The 15439-nt window shown below is 35.0% G+C and overlaps 4 protein-coding genes across 4 annotated transcripts in view; all 4 read left to right on the top strand.

Annotated features, from left to right (window-relative positions):
* Window positions 1–5110: 5110 nt before the first annotated feature.
* Window positions 5111–6187, top strand: LOTGIDRAFT_114956 (hypothetical protein; the record flags this gene model as incomplete). The annotated part of the gene is made up of 2 exons (XM_009053793.1): window positions 5111–5479; window positions 5966–6187. 2 exons carry the CDS (start codon window positions 5111–5113, stop codon window positions 6185–6187), a joined length of 591 nt encoding a protein of 196 aa, XP_009052041.1.
* Window positions 6188–6292: 105 nt separating this feature from the next.
* Window positions 6293–7918, top strand: LOTGIDRAFT_114955 (hypothetical protein; the record flags this gene model as incomplete). The annotated part of the gene is made up of 3 exons (XM_009053792.1): window positions 6293–6482; window positions 6805–7296; window positions 7638–7918. The coding sequence occupies 3 exons, from the start codon at window positions 6293–6295 to the stop codon at window positions 7916–7918; spliced, it is 963 nt and encodes a 320-aa protein (XP_009052040.1).
* A 2028-nt stretch (window positions 7919–9946) lies between these two features.
* LOTGIDRAFT_231612 (hypothetical protein) lies at window positions 9947–13838 on the top strand. The gene is made up of 5 exons (XM_009053791.1): window positions 9947–10021; window positions 10584–10767; window positions 12022–12170; window positions 12721–12774; window positions 13041–13838. The coding sequence occupies exons 1-5, from the start codon at window positions 9961–9963 to the stop codon at window positions 13526–13528; spliced, it is 936 nt and encodes a 311-aa protein (XP_009052039.1). The 5' UTR covers window positions 9947–9960; the 3' UTR covers window positions 13529–13838.
* A 1076-nt stretch (window positions 13839–14914) lies between these two features.
* Window positions 14915–15439, top strand: part of LOTGIDRAFT_114759 (hypothetical protein) — a gene marked incomplete at both ends in the record, with an annotated part of 6405 nt that continues 5880 nt past the window's right edge. The window contains one exon of the mRNA XM_009053790.1: window positions 14915–15078. Within this exon, the coding sequence (XP_009052038.1) occupies window positions 14915–15078 (164 nt within the window). The remainder of the gene's footprint in view (window positions 15079–15439) is intronic.

The raw sequence follows: 15439 nt of genomic DNA, 5'->3' as shown, positions 1-15439 counted from the left end.
TAGAAGACAAGCAGACATGCCGAGTAGTGTCCGTTTCCATTGACTCATTTGACAAAGCTACAATATTTTCCAATACATCATTTAATTACCAGACCAATGACGACTTTTAACTTCTAACAATCTGAAATTGACGTAACCTTTTTTATGTGTACATCTTTCTTGAAATAAGTTTGATATTTGATGACTTCCGCAGAAGGTAGCAGACGGCGAGTAGAAAATGATGAATAGAGAAAATATGTTAGTGTTGTGGGGGTGTAACCATGTCAATAATGATAGGAATTATTTCATCTCTATATTTTACGTCAAAGCAAACATAGGGTCAATATGTTAAAACATCACGAATAAGTCTACACAAGCAACAATTGAAAGTTAATATTTACATTCTGCTATTACTGTCCCTATGCACGCAACAACGATGAAATGAAACCTTCACACAATTATGCGATATAACAAACCAATTAGAGCCACCAAGTGTAACAGTTATTAGCCTACACGGTGCAGATAGCCAATTTTGGAATGTTTATTGCAATGCCCTTCGTCCGTCTCTGACGTTATGCTTTCCCGACAGTGAATCGATGAATTGCTTTAGGAATAAGGAGTAAGATGTGACTTAAATGAATCTATCTGAGCGGAAATATGATCTTCAACTCTTCAGTAAAAGGTACTTCCGGTTTGTCATTAAAACCACGTGTAGGCCTTCTGTGGGAATAGACAAGAATAGTGTTGACCGTCTCGCAAAATTGCGCTGTAAAATAATTCCAAAGCTGCTTTAAAGAGCTTGGCTTCTAGACTGAGGAGACCTGGGAGACAAATCTTGTTCATCAGCTGCTTCTTAGAATGATCAAAAGTAGTTATTGCCCGATAAGGTATATCAAAGAATTCTTTTATTTGTAGTTAACAACTCCAGTTCGTTAAAAATATTTCTTCGTTTAGTAATTCAAACATTTTCATGTCGTGAAATTTTGTTAACCTCTTAAGATTCTCGCTATTTTGGTAGAAATTTAACATAACCACGATATTCAGGGGTAGTATGGTATATATTTACAGGTTGCATGCAGTGTGTTAGAACATTAAATACATACGAAATAAACATTTAGCAAGTGTCATAACTCTTAATGAAGTTATCCGAAGTAAACAAGAGTTACCATCGCTCCATCCTGATAGAAAAAAATATAAGGGCACAGTAAAAAAATTGTTGAGTAACATCAAAGATAAGTAGATATTTAACTGCTACTTAGTGACGAGTACTAGACATACTAGAACACTGAGGTACCACGTAGCCTTGTCAACTATCCGACCATAATAATGACAGTTTAAACTTTACCTTTAGATATTTACTATTGACTTAGAACTTTCACTTAACGCTGGCTTGTTAACAAATCAAAAGAATTAAGATAAGAACAAGAATCTTAACTTAAAGAATAAAACTAGGTTTTTTATCTGTTTTGTTTAAGTTCACACTTATTTTTACCACAGAAAGTTAATGACAAAGCTTATTCGTTTAAGTCGTAAACCAATCGCTCGAATGCACATGCTATTTTCTTAGATAACTTGGAAATAAACATACGATTTGCCATATAAGGGTGATGCAAGGGTGCATTAACACAAAATGTGATGAAAAAAAGAGGTACCTATTCAAAATTAAAAATCCACAACGTCCTAATAGCCAACCATGACCATTGAAGATGATGTTTCGAACTTCGTAAAATATAGAGTAATATATGCATTAAATTATAAACTTGGAGATAATTTTTAGAGAAATCAGGTGGTATTGTAGGTGTAACAGTTGATAGACGATATTAACATTGGAATTGGGCCAGCCATTTTCATTGAGGTGGTCTTTAATGTTTTTTACATTCATTGTCATCAAGTCAATGACCTTTGACAAACGTCATCTTTTCACTTCCCATCAAATTAGGCAACTTGCTGAGTTGTATTTTTATGGATACATTTAAAGATATATTTTAGCATTTTTGTCACCTAATCTCATTGTCAACAATAAGTCTCGTAATCGAATTCATTGAATCGTGTCCAAAGGGCCAATAACCTCATAAAGCAGCGAATCTATGTCCAAAGAGGTATTTAATTCGTTCTGTTCGTCCAAAACAGCTCAAAGAGAATCAATTAGTCACACCAGCGGCAAAGGAATCTGATAGGCATTTTGTTATGAATCAGAAAAATTTGCTGATGATACTTTATTGACGTGACCAATCAACCGAGATTCCGATAGCCGCCGCTCTATCTTGATGGAAAAACATACTGTGTCATTTTTTTCTATCATCTTTGATCCAGGATATGGAAATTCTGCAAAGCTATAAAAGAGCCAACATTAAAATACAAAGGCCATATTAATGATGCTTCACTTCTGCCCCTTTTTCGGAGGATCATACCGGAAAAGCATCTATGTAACCAAGTTTGGCCTCCTCTTTAAGAAAAACAAAGTTTAAGAACGTAAAAAAATCCTCTTCAAGATGCACTTAGATTAGGAAAAGAAAATGTCAAAATAACAAAATAGCAGAGTTGAATATTTGAACTGCAAGTTTGAGAGCAATGATAGCGACTAAGATAGATTTATAGTTAAAATAGTAAACACGCTAAGAGTCGCTATCTCATTCTTTTGTTCATTCCTGAATAAAACCAAAGAATGGCAAAATCGAGAGTAAACGTTGTATGGTAGTAACCTCCTCAAGGGAAGAGAAGAACCATCAGGTGTTTCGAAAATAGTAAGCATTCATTCTGAACGTTCGTTCAGGAGTTGATTATGGATAACAAAGAACTTCACAACAACTACACATAAATAACAAACTATATAAGAGGCAAAGACAAATACAATATATATTGTCAACTAATTTATCTTTTTCAAACTTCAGATTCTATTTTAGGTGACTGCCCACTGACATCAAGTGGTAAAAGAAATGGCCGGTGGTGTGGGCCACAATATAAAATGGCTGGTAAGTAAAACAAGATTCAGTTACTGGAACGAAAGCACTTGCCGTGGAATTAGAATAATTACCTTAAAGGGCAGCGTTCAGTCTCACCAAAATTAATCGACGTCAATTCAACTCGCTTCCAACTGAATTATTCCACTTATTAATGTCAACACTTTTGATATCATTTTTGTTTCAGTCGGCAGTTTCAGTCTGGTTGTTCCTGGCAATGATTGGTGTTTTGGTCTCGGCTAAAGTTTGTTTGTTATGGTTGTTAAGACTTTATAAATACGAACAAATACATCCAGCTACCTGGTAAGGATTTTTTCGTTCCGCAAACAATTTGATAAATGGATTGTCGAGACGTTTGGAAGAATGAAGCCTTTGATGCTGTAGCTACAGCAAAGAAGATCAAAAGTAGCTAATAGAAACCAATTGATTAAAGCTACAATTGCACAAGTGGATATATCTATATTAAAAGCCAAGAGCTCATATGAAAAATATGCAAAAGTTGAAGTTAAGAATGCCATAGCTCTCACCGTATAACATCAGGTAAGAACAAATGCTGAAAAATTGTTGTTTTTTTTATTTTTAGGTATATTATAGTGTGTATTTTACTAGAACTTCCACATCTCTGTAATCTCTTCTATATTTTATGGAATACACCATTTATTAGCTCTGCCAGAAAAGAAGAATTACCACGACCAGCTCAGCTTTATCTTGTAAGTGTAAAGTATTTCGTGTAATGATCATTTATGTCCACTGATATCTTCATAACACAAAATCATCTTTGCCAGAATCATTAGTGCATTACATCTAATGATTTCCTTTTTCCCTTTTCATAGTGTATTATAATTGTGAAGTGAAGTATAGTATAATCAAAGTGTCAGGTAATTATCCAATCCCTCCAATAATGAGTCATTTCAAAATTCCAGGGATTAGTAAGCAGTGTTATGGAAGGTATTGCAGTATCTATATTTGCTAGTGAAATTTCAGTGGTACTTCCCGAGCCAGTACTTCTGTGCATACCAGGGGCTGTTTATACCATTACTGTGATAGTTAGTACCTCTAAGAAACTTAAGGTAAAAAACACTATAATCAAATTCTATGTTAAAGATCCAATACGTGATATGCGCATCCTTCCAGAGAATACCTTTCGGAGAATACACATCTCAAAACTTATCAGGCTATCTACAAAACGCTGATTATTGAAGGTCAGAAAAAAGGAAATAAGATTTCTTCCATGAAAACTGGTCTACGATCTTTGCTTCGAAGTGTGTGTGTATGTGTCTTTTCTTTTTCAGGTGAAATCCAAGGTTAAAGCGGAGAGGAAGATATGTACAGGATTTATTTTCTGTATCGGTGTGATTCTAAGCTGTTTTAATATTTGGGCACCAGCTGCAATCTCTGTTATAATATTTCTGTGGTCTCCTTTTAACATGCATTTACAACAGTGTATCGCTTTACCTATAGTCTTATTGATTCTGTCCACATCTTGGACAAGAAAGATCCAAAAACTCTCAATCTGTTCATCCAAACAGTCTAAACGAAACCTGATTGCCTCCTTAAGCTACACAATAATAAAGCTATGCACGATTCCTGTAACATTGCTTGGATTCATGGCTTTCAAAATGAAGATCTTCAGAAATGATATGGGTGAATTTTTATTGAAAGGTTTCACTCATTCCAATGACTACAGGGTTTGGTTACCAGTCGCTATTGCTTTCTTCTGTGGTGTTGTGGCGTTGCTATTAACGGATGCCTCGTGTAAAGTGTCACTTACTACTCCCGGGGTTCGACTACCAGCTTTATTATCACCATTAGTTACATTCGGGGTTACAATTATCCTTTGGGGAGATGTGTCCACCGATGCAATCTGGGAATTATCCGGAAGTGACGTTTTATCATGGACTGCTTCCGCACTATCTATCTGCATTTGGCTGATTCCGTTTGTCGTTCCAGGGATTGAGATTATCAAAGCACCAAGTTCTCTTCTAAGACCGTTTTCGGAGAATTTCTTTAACTTTAGCTGGAATCAAATGTTCTTGGAACAGTCGTTAATCCTAAATTACAACCATCATGGAATTGGATCTATTTCATCTGGTCTACATACAGAAAACCGGAAGTCGGGTTATAAACACGTGTTTATCTGTACCACCATGTTTAGAGAAAATAAAGCTGAAATGTCTCGATATCTGATCAGCCTCCAAAAACTACTCTCATCCGAAAAATTGAAAGACATCAAAGTGGAATCTCATATATTTCTGGACAATGCCATGGAGCTGGACAGTCTAAATTCATATGCCTGTCAACTACTATCACTTCTTGTGGACACCTTCAACATCACTTTATCTAGTCTAGTAGCTTATCGTACTCCATACGGCTGCCAAATATTGTCGCATCCTAAAGCAGACTTTCCCGTGTATGTCCATGTCAAAGATGGATCTAAATTCAAAGTTAAAAAGCGCTGGAGTCAAGTGATGTATATGAACTACATTCTGAGGTACAGGTGCTCATATGAACTGGATGAAGCTGGTCGCGTCAAAGATTTTGTTTATGATGATAAAGAGGTTGTATTGGAAAGCTACAAGTCCACCAATACGGGTTTCATCACTGGACAAAATCCTACTGCACATGGTGTCTTAAGATCGATTAATCCTGAGCAGATTATCATCACCCGAGCCGAGGATGAAGACAGTGGTAGCGAGGAATCGTCAACAAGTGGATCTGATGCTTATACTGTCTCTAGAGAGAGCAATAATTCCTGTCAAAACAGTGAGAGTACAGATAGTGATGATTCGGAACTCTTTCTATTTAAGACGTATCCGGGGCGCAATAGAAACCAGCTTGGAGTTTCAGGATCAAGAGAGGCCAAGAGACATGTCCTTGGAGCCAATCTTAATAATATTCATCATGGTATGGAGAAACATAAGTTAGAATGGTCTAAACGTAAAGCTGTTTTTCTACCGAATGGTGAGAGAATGGACATAGTGGCAAAGGAGAGTCATAAAGATGTATTCACTGTTACATGTGAAAAGCTAGAAGAACCAGTTTACATACTTGCTACTGATGCCGATACTGAGTTTAACGCCAAAAGTGTCAGTGCCCTAGTAGAGCTTTGTGAAAGAGATCATTCATTGGGAGCTGCTTGCGGAAGAACTATACCAATTGGTCAACAAAAGCCCATGGTCTGGTACCAAAAATTTGAATACGCTAAAGGTGAGAATTATATATGGCAATGTTCGGGCTATGGATTCTGAAAATTATAGGTAAATGTAAGCAACAGTGCTTGTTAAAAGGGGGAAGTATTTATGAAGGTTTTTCATAACAGGTTGTTTTCAGGTTTCTTATTCTTATATTTCTAAATGTTAAGAATACTTTCTCTCTTATGTTTTTCAGATTTTTGGTTAGTTAAAGCATCCCAAAATATTATTGGATCAGTAACTTGTTGCCCTGGTTGTTTTAGTTTGTATCGAGCTAAGGCTCTTGCTGATGTTCTGCCAACTTTTCAGGAACCCAGCAATTCTGCTTTTGATGCACTCGTCAAAGATCATGGTATGTTTAAATATTGGATAGTCGATTACGACACATTCCCTCTGAAAGCAGGGTTAAAACTGGACGTTCTGGTAAAAATACAAATTGAAAATCGGACTACATGTAATAAGAACAGAAGGAAGTTTATTATACAATGTTACTTCCTGTTTACCTTTATGAACCATCTTTATAATCCTAATCAGGTTCCAGAAAACTAGGGCGTAAAACTCAATTTCATTTTGAGCTTTTTTTGGTGAACATTTTGGTGGAAAGATTATTTCTTCTATGTATTTGTGTAAAAAGTCATGAAAATATTTCTTTAACAATGGGGTTGTTTTTGCAGGTGAAGATCGTTGGTTGTGTACATTGATGATGTTAAGAGGCTGGAAATTGGAGTATATCGATCATTGTCGTAACTCCACCCATTGTCCAGAAACCTTTATGGAGTTTCTCGGACAAAGACGACGTTGGGTGTTATCTGAGCTGTCTAACATGGTCCTCATCTTTAAAAATCTTCGATCTCTTGTCAGAAGCAATGCTGCCTTCTCCGCCGTCTTTATCTTGTCATTGCTTCAGATGTTCCTGTGGGTCCTCATCTCACCCTCAACGACCCTACTCGTCATGTTTGTTGCGTGTGAAGCCATATTTGGTCTATCATTGGTTTGGTCGGTTCCTATATCGTTTATTGTATTTGTTGCTTACTGTGTATTGTGCTGTGTTGGATCAGTGAAGATTCAGAAATGGGCAACATGGGCTATGTTATGTTTATCAATAATCTTAATGATAGCTGTTAGTGTTGGTTTTGTTTATTTCATGACAATAAGCATTATGGAAGGTAAGTGATTCTTTTTGTACCTTTTTGAGCAGCAAAATAAGTCATCGGGTGGTTCCAAGACAGTCCATATACAGATATCGGAACACACTGTGGTTTCTACCTGAAAGCAAGCCTATTGAGAGATTGGGCTGTAGACATTGATCTTGGATGAGAACATACGGTGTAGTCTCATACAAGAAATGCCCTAGGTCACAAAGTAAAGTAAAGAAATAACGTTGGATATAGTCACAACTCTATGCTGTTTACAGATTTTGTATAAATATGCTTTTAATGGGAATATTTTTCTTCATTTACTTCACTGTTATTTGTGTGCTATTTGGTACTTGCTCTCTGTTGCCCAGATGTTCGTGATGGTTATGTTGAATTTCGGCCGTATTTCCTAATACCGTTGCTGATTGGTGGAGTTGTTTATGCTGCATTGATACATCCCGGAGAATGGTTAAATCTTATTTATGGTTTAATATACGCTGTATTATTTCCTGCTATGTTTATCATTCTACCAATCTATGCTGTATCTAATATTGTAGATCAATCCTGGGGAACTCGTGAGCTGGTAAGTGTTATTCAAAATACCAAAAATATATTATCGGGGAAGTGGACTTATTTAAGACAGGTCACATGAAAGGCCTGGGTTCCCGAAATTTGTACGACTAATATCATGAATTTCATATTTTCATGAAAAATCTACAATTACACGTTGGTTGCTGTACAAAAACTTAATTTACGCACTGTTCTTCTTTCAGCCTAAAAAGAATGAGAAGACTAAAAAGATCAAAAGTTGCAGCAGCATAGAAGAACTGGGTAAGTAGGCCTAAACTACGTAATACAAGAAAAGTTACTTATCAATGGGTCAAATAAGAACGGGACCACAAAGTTTTCTTAATTTCGAATGAAACAGATTATATGTCTCTACACCCATTCCTCTACTTTTTGACAGGACTCACCTCTATACATCTATTTTTTCGTTTGGACATGCAATGTTACATTTGTATTATTTTCCATTTGACAGTCAAATGATGGGGTGGAAAACTTTGTATTTAACTTATAAGTAACGGCATTCGGTTATTTTTTCAGTTGCTGGAAACGAAGAAAATAACACAGATGTCACCATTATTAGACCTAAAAACCTGCAGATGCTGGCCGATACAGGATCAACAAAACTGAAATCTGAAAGTCAATTCTGGGAAACGCTTCAATCAACTATTCTAGGCACAGAAGTTAATGTTGGTAAAGATAAAGAAACGCTACAGAATCGGTTATTTATTTTAAGGAATCGTTGTGTTTTAGCGATGGTGATTCTCAATACAGTTTGGTTTTCAATGCTAACATCAATATACCTAGTAATAGACACTGACGTCATCTGCTATGTTTTGGCGGGAATATTCAGCTTCTCACTTTTGGTACAACTTGTTGGTATGACGTCATATAAACTAGATAATGTGTTAAGGCGATACGTTCTGAGAAGACTTTGTTCATCGCAGCCGACTTGGATTAAGGCTCGTCACTAGGTTTTAGTGTCATGATATATTCATGAAAAGCTTTGATCTGATAGGCTTTGAGTTCTAGCCTCCGAGTGAGATAGGCTTATAGGTATATGGATACAGTCCATTTTATGATGAGCAAGTGGAAAGCAAGTGCAAATGTCTAGAAAGGAAAGGTGGTGTGTTCATTGTTTATCCCAACTTTGTACTATTCGTTGTACGAGACTCCTCAACTACCTAAAAATACCTTTCATGAAACCCTTCATCCTTCAACTTAACTCAGTCAAAGAATTTAGTCGATTTAAACAGATAATAATAGAATAGTATAAGTGTACATTATACTATATACGTTCTAGGATAAAACTGTTTTTAAAACATTTTGACTAAATCATCACCCACTTCAAGCCAATGGATTTGGAACACCCCCCAAAAAAATAATATCTGCAAGATAGGCCTACATTTTAGTAAATGATTGTACATAACGTTGTAAGAATGAATTTTTGTATATACAACTTATTTAACCATGCAAGGAATCAATAAAATCATAAACTAAACAGTGCTTCCTTTCACTTCTTTACATATTCCACTTTAACTCATTCCCTTAAATCCCTTAAACGTTGAAATGTGAAATAAGCTAGGGTCGACATTGCGATAGACAGAAGTAGAGAACAACCAGATTATAGATGTATTTGGAAGAATCGTAATTGCCATCAGCTCACCTTTCACTTTCTATCTAGTAAATAAAAGGAATCTGCAAACATCGAATTGATCGCCCGATTTCTCTTTTATGTCAACAGTGATGTATTCGATCGAATGTGATCAACGACAAGGTGTTACTCTCCTGAATTTTCAAATACGAATTAAACGAATAATATAAATGATTTCCATTCTTGGGGAAACGTCAAATATCAAGGGCATATAAATATAAGTATAAAAGCAATTTTATATTCAATTTTATAATTAACAGCCATACCATATATGTATATATCAGATAATATACATTAAATCATAACGGAAGCACGGTATACCCATCACGGAACTGTAGATCTGAATTAGTTACAATAAACGGAAATCAGTAAAGGAGAGATATAGTGATTCATATTGTTTCTAACGACAATACAATCCCAAGGTCCATATTTCGAAATCATAACATTTGAACAAGGATATAAATGAAGTCTGAGAAATGGAGAAGACGTATTTCTTAGTTTTATTTTGTTTCTCCCTGAATATTTTTAAAACATATGGTAAGAGCTTTTTAAACTGTTTTATGACTCAGAACACTGACTGGAAAAACCGAACTTTGAATATTTTCTCACAGTTCTATAAATTTTACGTACTCTTGGTTTCTGACTTTCTATTCTTGCATGGTTATATTCCTTACAAGTCTATAATGCATGTTTGGGAATTTGACCCCATTTTATAACTAGCTTGTTAATGGACCTTAGTCAAACTATCTGGCATAGCTTCTATTTTGGTTTACATGTATATACAAATTGACCAAAAAGCTAATCGCGAATAATTCTACTCTTTTTTTGGACTTACTATTTTAAATTTGTTGAAACGGATTATATAAATCTTATAATAATTGGATAATTTGTTATCCAAACTTATCTTCAATACCAAGGTTCCAGATATTTCGATTTTTTTTTTAAATGATAAAATTGTGAAAATTGGAGAAAATTTAAAGCAAATGTGTTTGCTATTCGTTATAATACCATAACATTGTACTTATAACACAGTGTAAGTATCGAATTCCTTACATAGAGTGAGTTAAATTATACATAATTCGTTTTGAAAACCTTTTAGGATACCAAAGTATACACAAGTACACGAAACCTCAAGTGATTACTACCCCAAACTATCCCGAGCCTTACCCCCCATACTTTAACTGCACATGGAAATGGAGTAAAGATTCTGGTATTTGGGCTGTCTTATTTGAAGACTTGTCTGTAAGCTGTGATGATTGGGTTTATGTTGAGGATGTCCAATCGTAAGTTTTAATTTTTTGATAATCATACCATCAACATTGGTCTAGTTTGGGAAATGATTTGCCATTTTATATTGAAAACGCTATAGTATCAATCTAGTTAATTGCCACAATTGATTTAATATTATTCCTGAAAGAATTCAATATGTACAAGTTTTAGAAAATGTGTGTAGCTAATCCATTCCACCGGTCGATGTCTATAGCAGGAGTGATGGTACGTCGCCGTCTAATAACATACCCCTTTCAATACAAGTCGGAAATATTCCTACACCATCCAACCTACTCAAACACCCATCTACCTTTCTAATCTGGCACAAGCTACAGAAAAGTAGGACGTAAAACTCCATTCATTTCATTTATTTCTAATCTTGAAATTCTAGGTTTCAACACCAATTCTCTTTTTTCTTCATTTCGCCTCCAGCGTGTACTCGGCATCTGAAATTAGTAAAATATTTCCGAATCATACACAATTATCTTGTCGTATTTCGATTCTACCTCAATATTGAATAATAAATCTTACTCACCAAACTCATGGCGACACTTAGCAACTCTACTTCGGAACGTCTGCTCTTGACGCCTTGTAAGCAGGCAGAGATGTTGAGCTGGGGACTGTGACACACACCAGAATTCAGAATCCAGAAAATTTTGAATTTGGGTTTTCCATTCATCGTGGTCGTCTGCAAAATATAAGATAGCCTACATTCGATCAATGCTTGGAAATGACATGGCAAAAAGTAGGAAGAAAAGATTATCTAGAGAAGAAAAAACATTTACATACCTTATAACAGTGAAATATTCTCATAAGACAAACATCTAGAGGTACTAGAGCCTTCTACAACTGCTCTACAAATGGTCGTGTGGATATATACAATTGGTTTTCTTTCTTAACCTCTGACTTTAGCTCACATCCAAGCTGGGATATGTTGACAATTGGTCGTAGTTTTCCATCTCTATAAAACTCTGCAGAAACTAGCCATAATTAGTAAATAAATCGAACCGACTAGAAAGAACTCATTAATCGAGATCCTTTTTATACTCCTAGTTCCGGCTGGCAACTATATATTCCTATATACAGAAATATCCTAATAATTAAATTGAACAGCACTAACATTGCACGGTGAGCATCATTTTGAGGATACCTGGTTTGCCTAATTAAGCTAACTAGAGTTCGCTGGTGGAACTTAATGTAATTTCTGTACGAATTTTCACACGATCGATAGAATAAATAGTAAGCCTAATGGTACTTTTCCATTTCAGAAGTAAAAAGTATCCTGAAGGATGTTCTCACAGTACTATGATGCCGATTTATATTCATGGATCAGAACTTGTGATTAGATTTTCAACCACTGAAAACCGTAATTTACATTCTGGCTTTAAAATTCGGATCCTCTCTGGATGTGATCTAGGTGAGATGTATAGCCCACTATATGTTAAGGGTAGTGTCATTAAAGTTTGATGGGGTCTCTCGGGTCAATATGAAAGATCAATTTCCTTTCCAAAGACTTCTAGCAAATGGTGAAATGGCAGAGGGCAATTGGAATCTGATTATTCTTTGAACTAAGACACCCAGAGAGCACCGATAATTGCAAAATGGTTGTCGGCGCCAACTGCCATCATTTTGTCAACTTTTGAACTTGTTGCCAACTTGATGGCAGGATTCTCCTATCACCCAGATGATCGGAATTGCTAGTTAGTTAATTACTCTTTAGGACCATTTCGATCCTATGAAATGATTTGAACGACCTGAGATCAAATTTTTGTGGGTTTTTTTTGTGACTTTTATTTGACATCAGTAGAAGGAGTATTTCAATACTGGAATGTTTTTCCGTATAAAATTTCTGAGAGAAATGTGTGGAGCATATTTCCCTTAGTATGTGGTAGGTTATATATTAATAAAAGATTTGCCATATAGAATGTATATTTTTTCTAACGAAATGTTTTTTTTTATTGCCTCAGATGATGTGAAAGTCCAAGTTTACGAAATAAAAGAAAAAGGAAAGGAAACCATGGGTAACTTTTTTTCATAAGGCTATCGTAAACGGATAGTCATCCTGTATAGTTATTTGCTTAAGCAGAGAATGTAATATATTCTTTGCAGATTGAAAAGGTTACTGTTGTAAGCTTTGAAAGTGTCGACAGTTTAATTGCTCTCAATAATTCGGACATTATTAGCATTCTCCTCAATATAATTCAAATCTGGATAACCAATATCTGATTAATGTCGTCTCCAATATAAATAATTTCGCTTATCATGTACGTTTGTTTGTTTATTTTAGAACTGAAGACAAACCATGTGCACACATTACTGTATATTCTATTGGCTATCATCGGGACTATCGTCTGTTTCGTTGCTTTATTGATGTTTATTTTCAAACATCGGAGAAATCGGAGTCAAAGTGAAAGCCTCTCGGTGGCAGTATCTGTAAACCACATCCGTCGAGGCACTGGTGTTAGCTATAAAAGATCTGCATCTACATCTGAATCGATTTCTTCCAATGATACAGAAACTGCCAAAGTGGAAATCGAACGGAAACGAGTGACCAGAACTCCGAGTCAAAGATCATGGACAGCCAGGGCAGCATTGGCAACCAAATCGAATGTAGCGGTTGATAATCTGTATTCACCCATTGGCCATTATGAGAATCAGATCAACCGTCCGCTCTCTGCTTTGATAGAATATGATCCATTATCCAAGCCTGTACCAAGTGCAAATGTGCATCCGACCACTATTTCGGGATACGAGGCCCCTGTTATTCCCAAGTAGTTCAATTTTGTCGTCTGAATGTTGGTTTAGTAATATGTGGCGATAGGGCGATTGCACTCGTGTATATATAAATATATTTCATAAACTGTTCTTCGTTTGTTCTGTACATACTTCCAAACATACTTCCAATTTTTATTTCACTACTAAATTAAAATCTGATTGATTGCATAGATGAACTAAGAATGACACCGAGCAAGCCATATGCTATACATATTCTTTTTCATTTTATTACAGAAGAAAAGTGATAATATATAATTTTGTAATATAATCAAGCTTTTTTGTTAATTGTGAATAAACTGCTTACAAAATTAACATTCTTTTCAGAACTTGGCAATTATTAGAGGGAATAACTGGAGAGCATGGCCACAATCAAATCTTTCATGAGACTTGAAAGGCCAGATATCAAGAAAAAATTGCCGCATTAAATAAATTTAGCAACATTTGGCCTCGTGGACATATACAGAGATGAACAACTGCATAAATGTCAAAGAATAAATACATAAACTGATAAATAGCACTGTAAGGACAACGGGGTTGTTTGTTACAAGGAACAAAAAAATGACATTAAAAATTGACTTTAAATGATTTCATGATATTTCAAAGACTGTAACCTAAATACCTTAGGATGTCCCACAAAAAAACTTATTTCCATATATTTATTTCACATAATAGAAAATATCAGATATTTAATTTGCACACTTATTTGAAAATTGGAGTTGTGGCCCTTATACATAAGTTAGTAGGATTTAATCAGCAAAAATGGTAATATGAGGTAACATTGCATTCGAAGACGCACCATACTATTTCGGAAGTAAAACTTACACGAAATAAACTAAACTCATATTATCAAAATGTTGTCGGTCTTTAGTGTTATAATACATGCGATGAGTAGAAGTAGATTAGCTGCTCCAGGTAATAACATTTTTTGTTGTCTTTAGATTTCTCGCTGTGTGGCCCATTTAAAGGCAATTTATCTGACAACTGTGGTTTGTCTAATTGTTCCAAATTACCAAGATGGACCCAGAAGATCAGCAATGACTGTGTATTAGGCTTTTTAGTATTAATGTTACAAAATGTTGTTATCCCTGTACAGTTTCAGCTTAAAGATTTTATTAGAAACATTTTTATATATTATTAGTATATGTTATGTTTACAAAATTACATTACAAGAAATCTGAAAATGTCTGACACAATATATAAGGCCTTGACCATTCACTTTGACCACAACATTTAGAATAGAATTTTGTCTGATGGGTCTATAACCCATGAGTCTAAGGTCTATTTTGGATTTGATTTTTCAATTCAAAGTAATTGGCAAATGTGACTTAATAAAAGAATAAAAGCTAATATTGTTTTTATGTAAGCTTACACTATGTTTATTTTACCATGTTATTTATTGTAGTAAATGTTGGTAAGAAGAAATATACACTAGCAGCCCAAGCCACATCAGGTTCACTAGTTGATATGATTAAATCGTTTATTCCACCAATGACACATCATCAACACAAAGGTCAAAGTGGTAGAGTTGCTGTTGTGGGTGGGTGTGAAGAGTAAGTACTTTCTCAGTTTTATTATCATATAAAAATGGGTACATGCAAGACAATTCCATCAATAAAGATCTGGTCCAAGGCAAGGCAAAATCGAGAGTAAAAGTTACATAGTAAAGGACTCCAAAGAAAAGTATATTTGTAATTTTTTTCCATTCCATTTAAGCCCTCATGCATTGATTTATTGTCACAGAATAGAGAGCTTACTTTTGCTATTCATTTTCAAGAAATAATGCATCAAATATTCTACTTATAAATTAATATGAACAAAAATCATAAAAATACAAGAAAATTGTTTTAAATCAATAGAATTGAAACAAATGAAAATATATATAGACACAGCTTTATGGAACAACAATCACTG

This window comes from Lottia gigantea, assembly GCF_000327385.1.
Source record: "Lottia gigantea unplaced genomic scaffold LOTGIsca_20, whole genome shotgun sequence".
NCBI classification, from domain to species: Eukaryota; Metazoa; Mollusca; class Gastropoda; family Lottiidae; genus Lottia; species Lottia gigantea.
The sequence above is the reverse complement of the archived record's forward strand: the minus strand, read 5'-3'. Positions and strand labels throughout refer to the sequence as shown.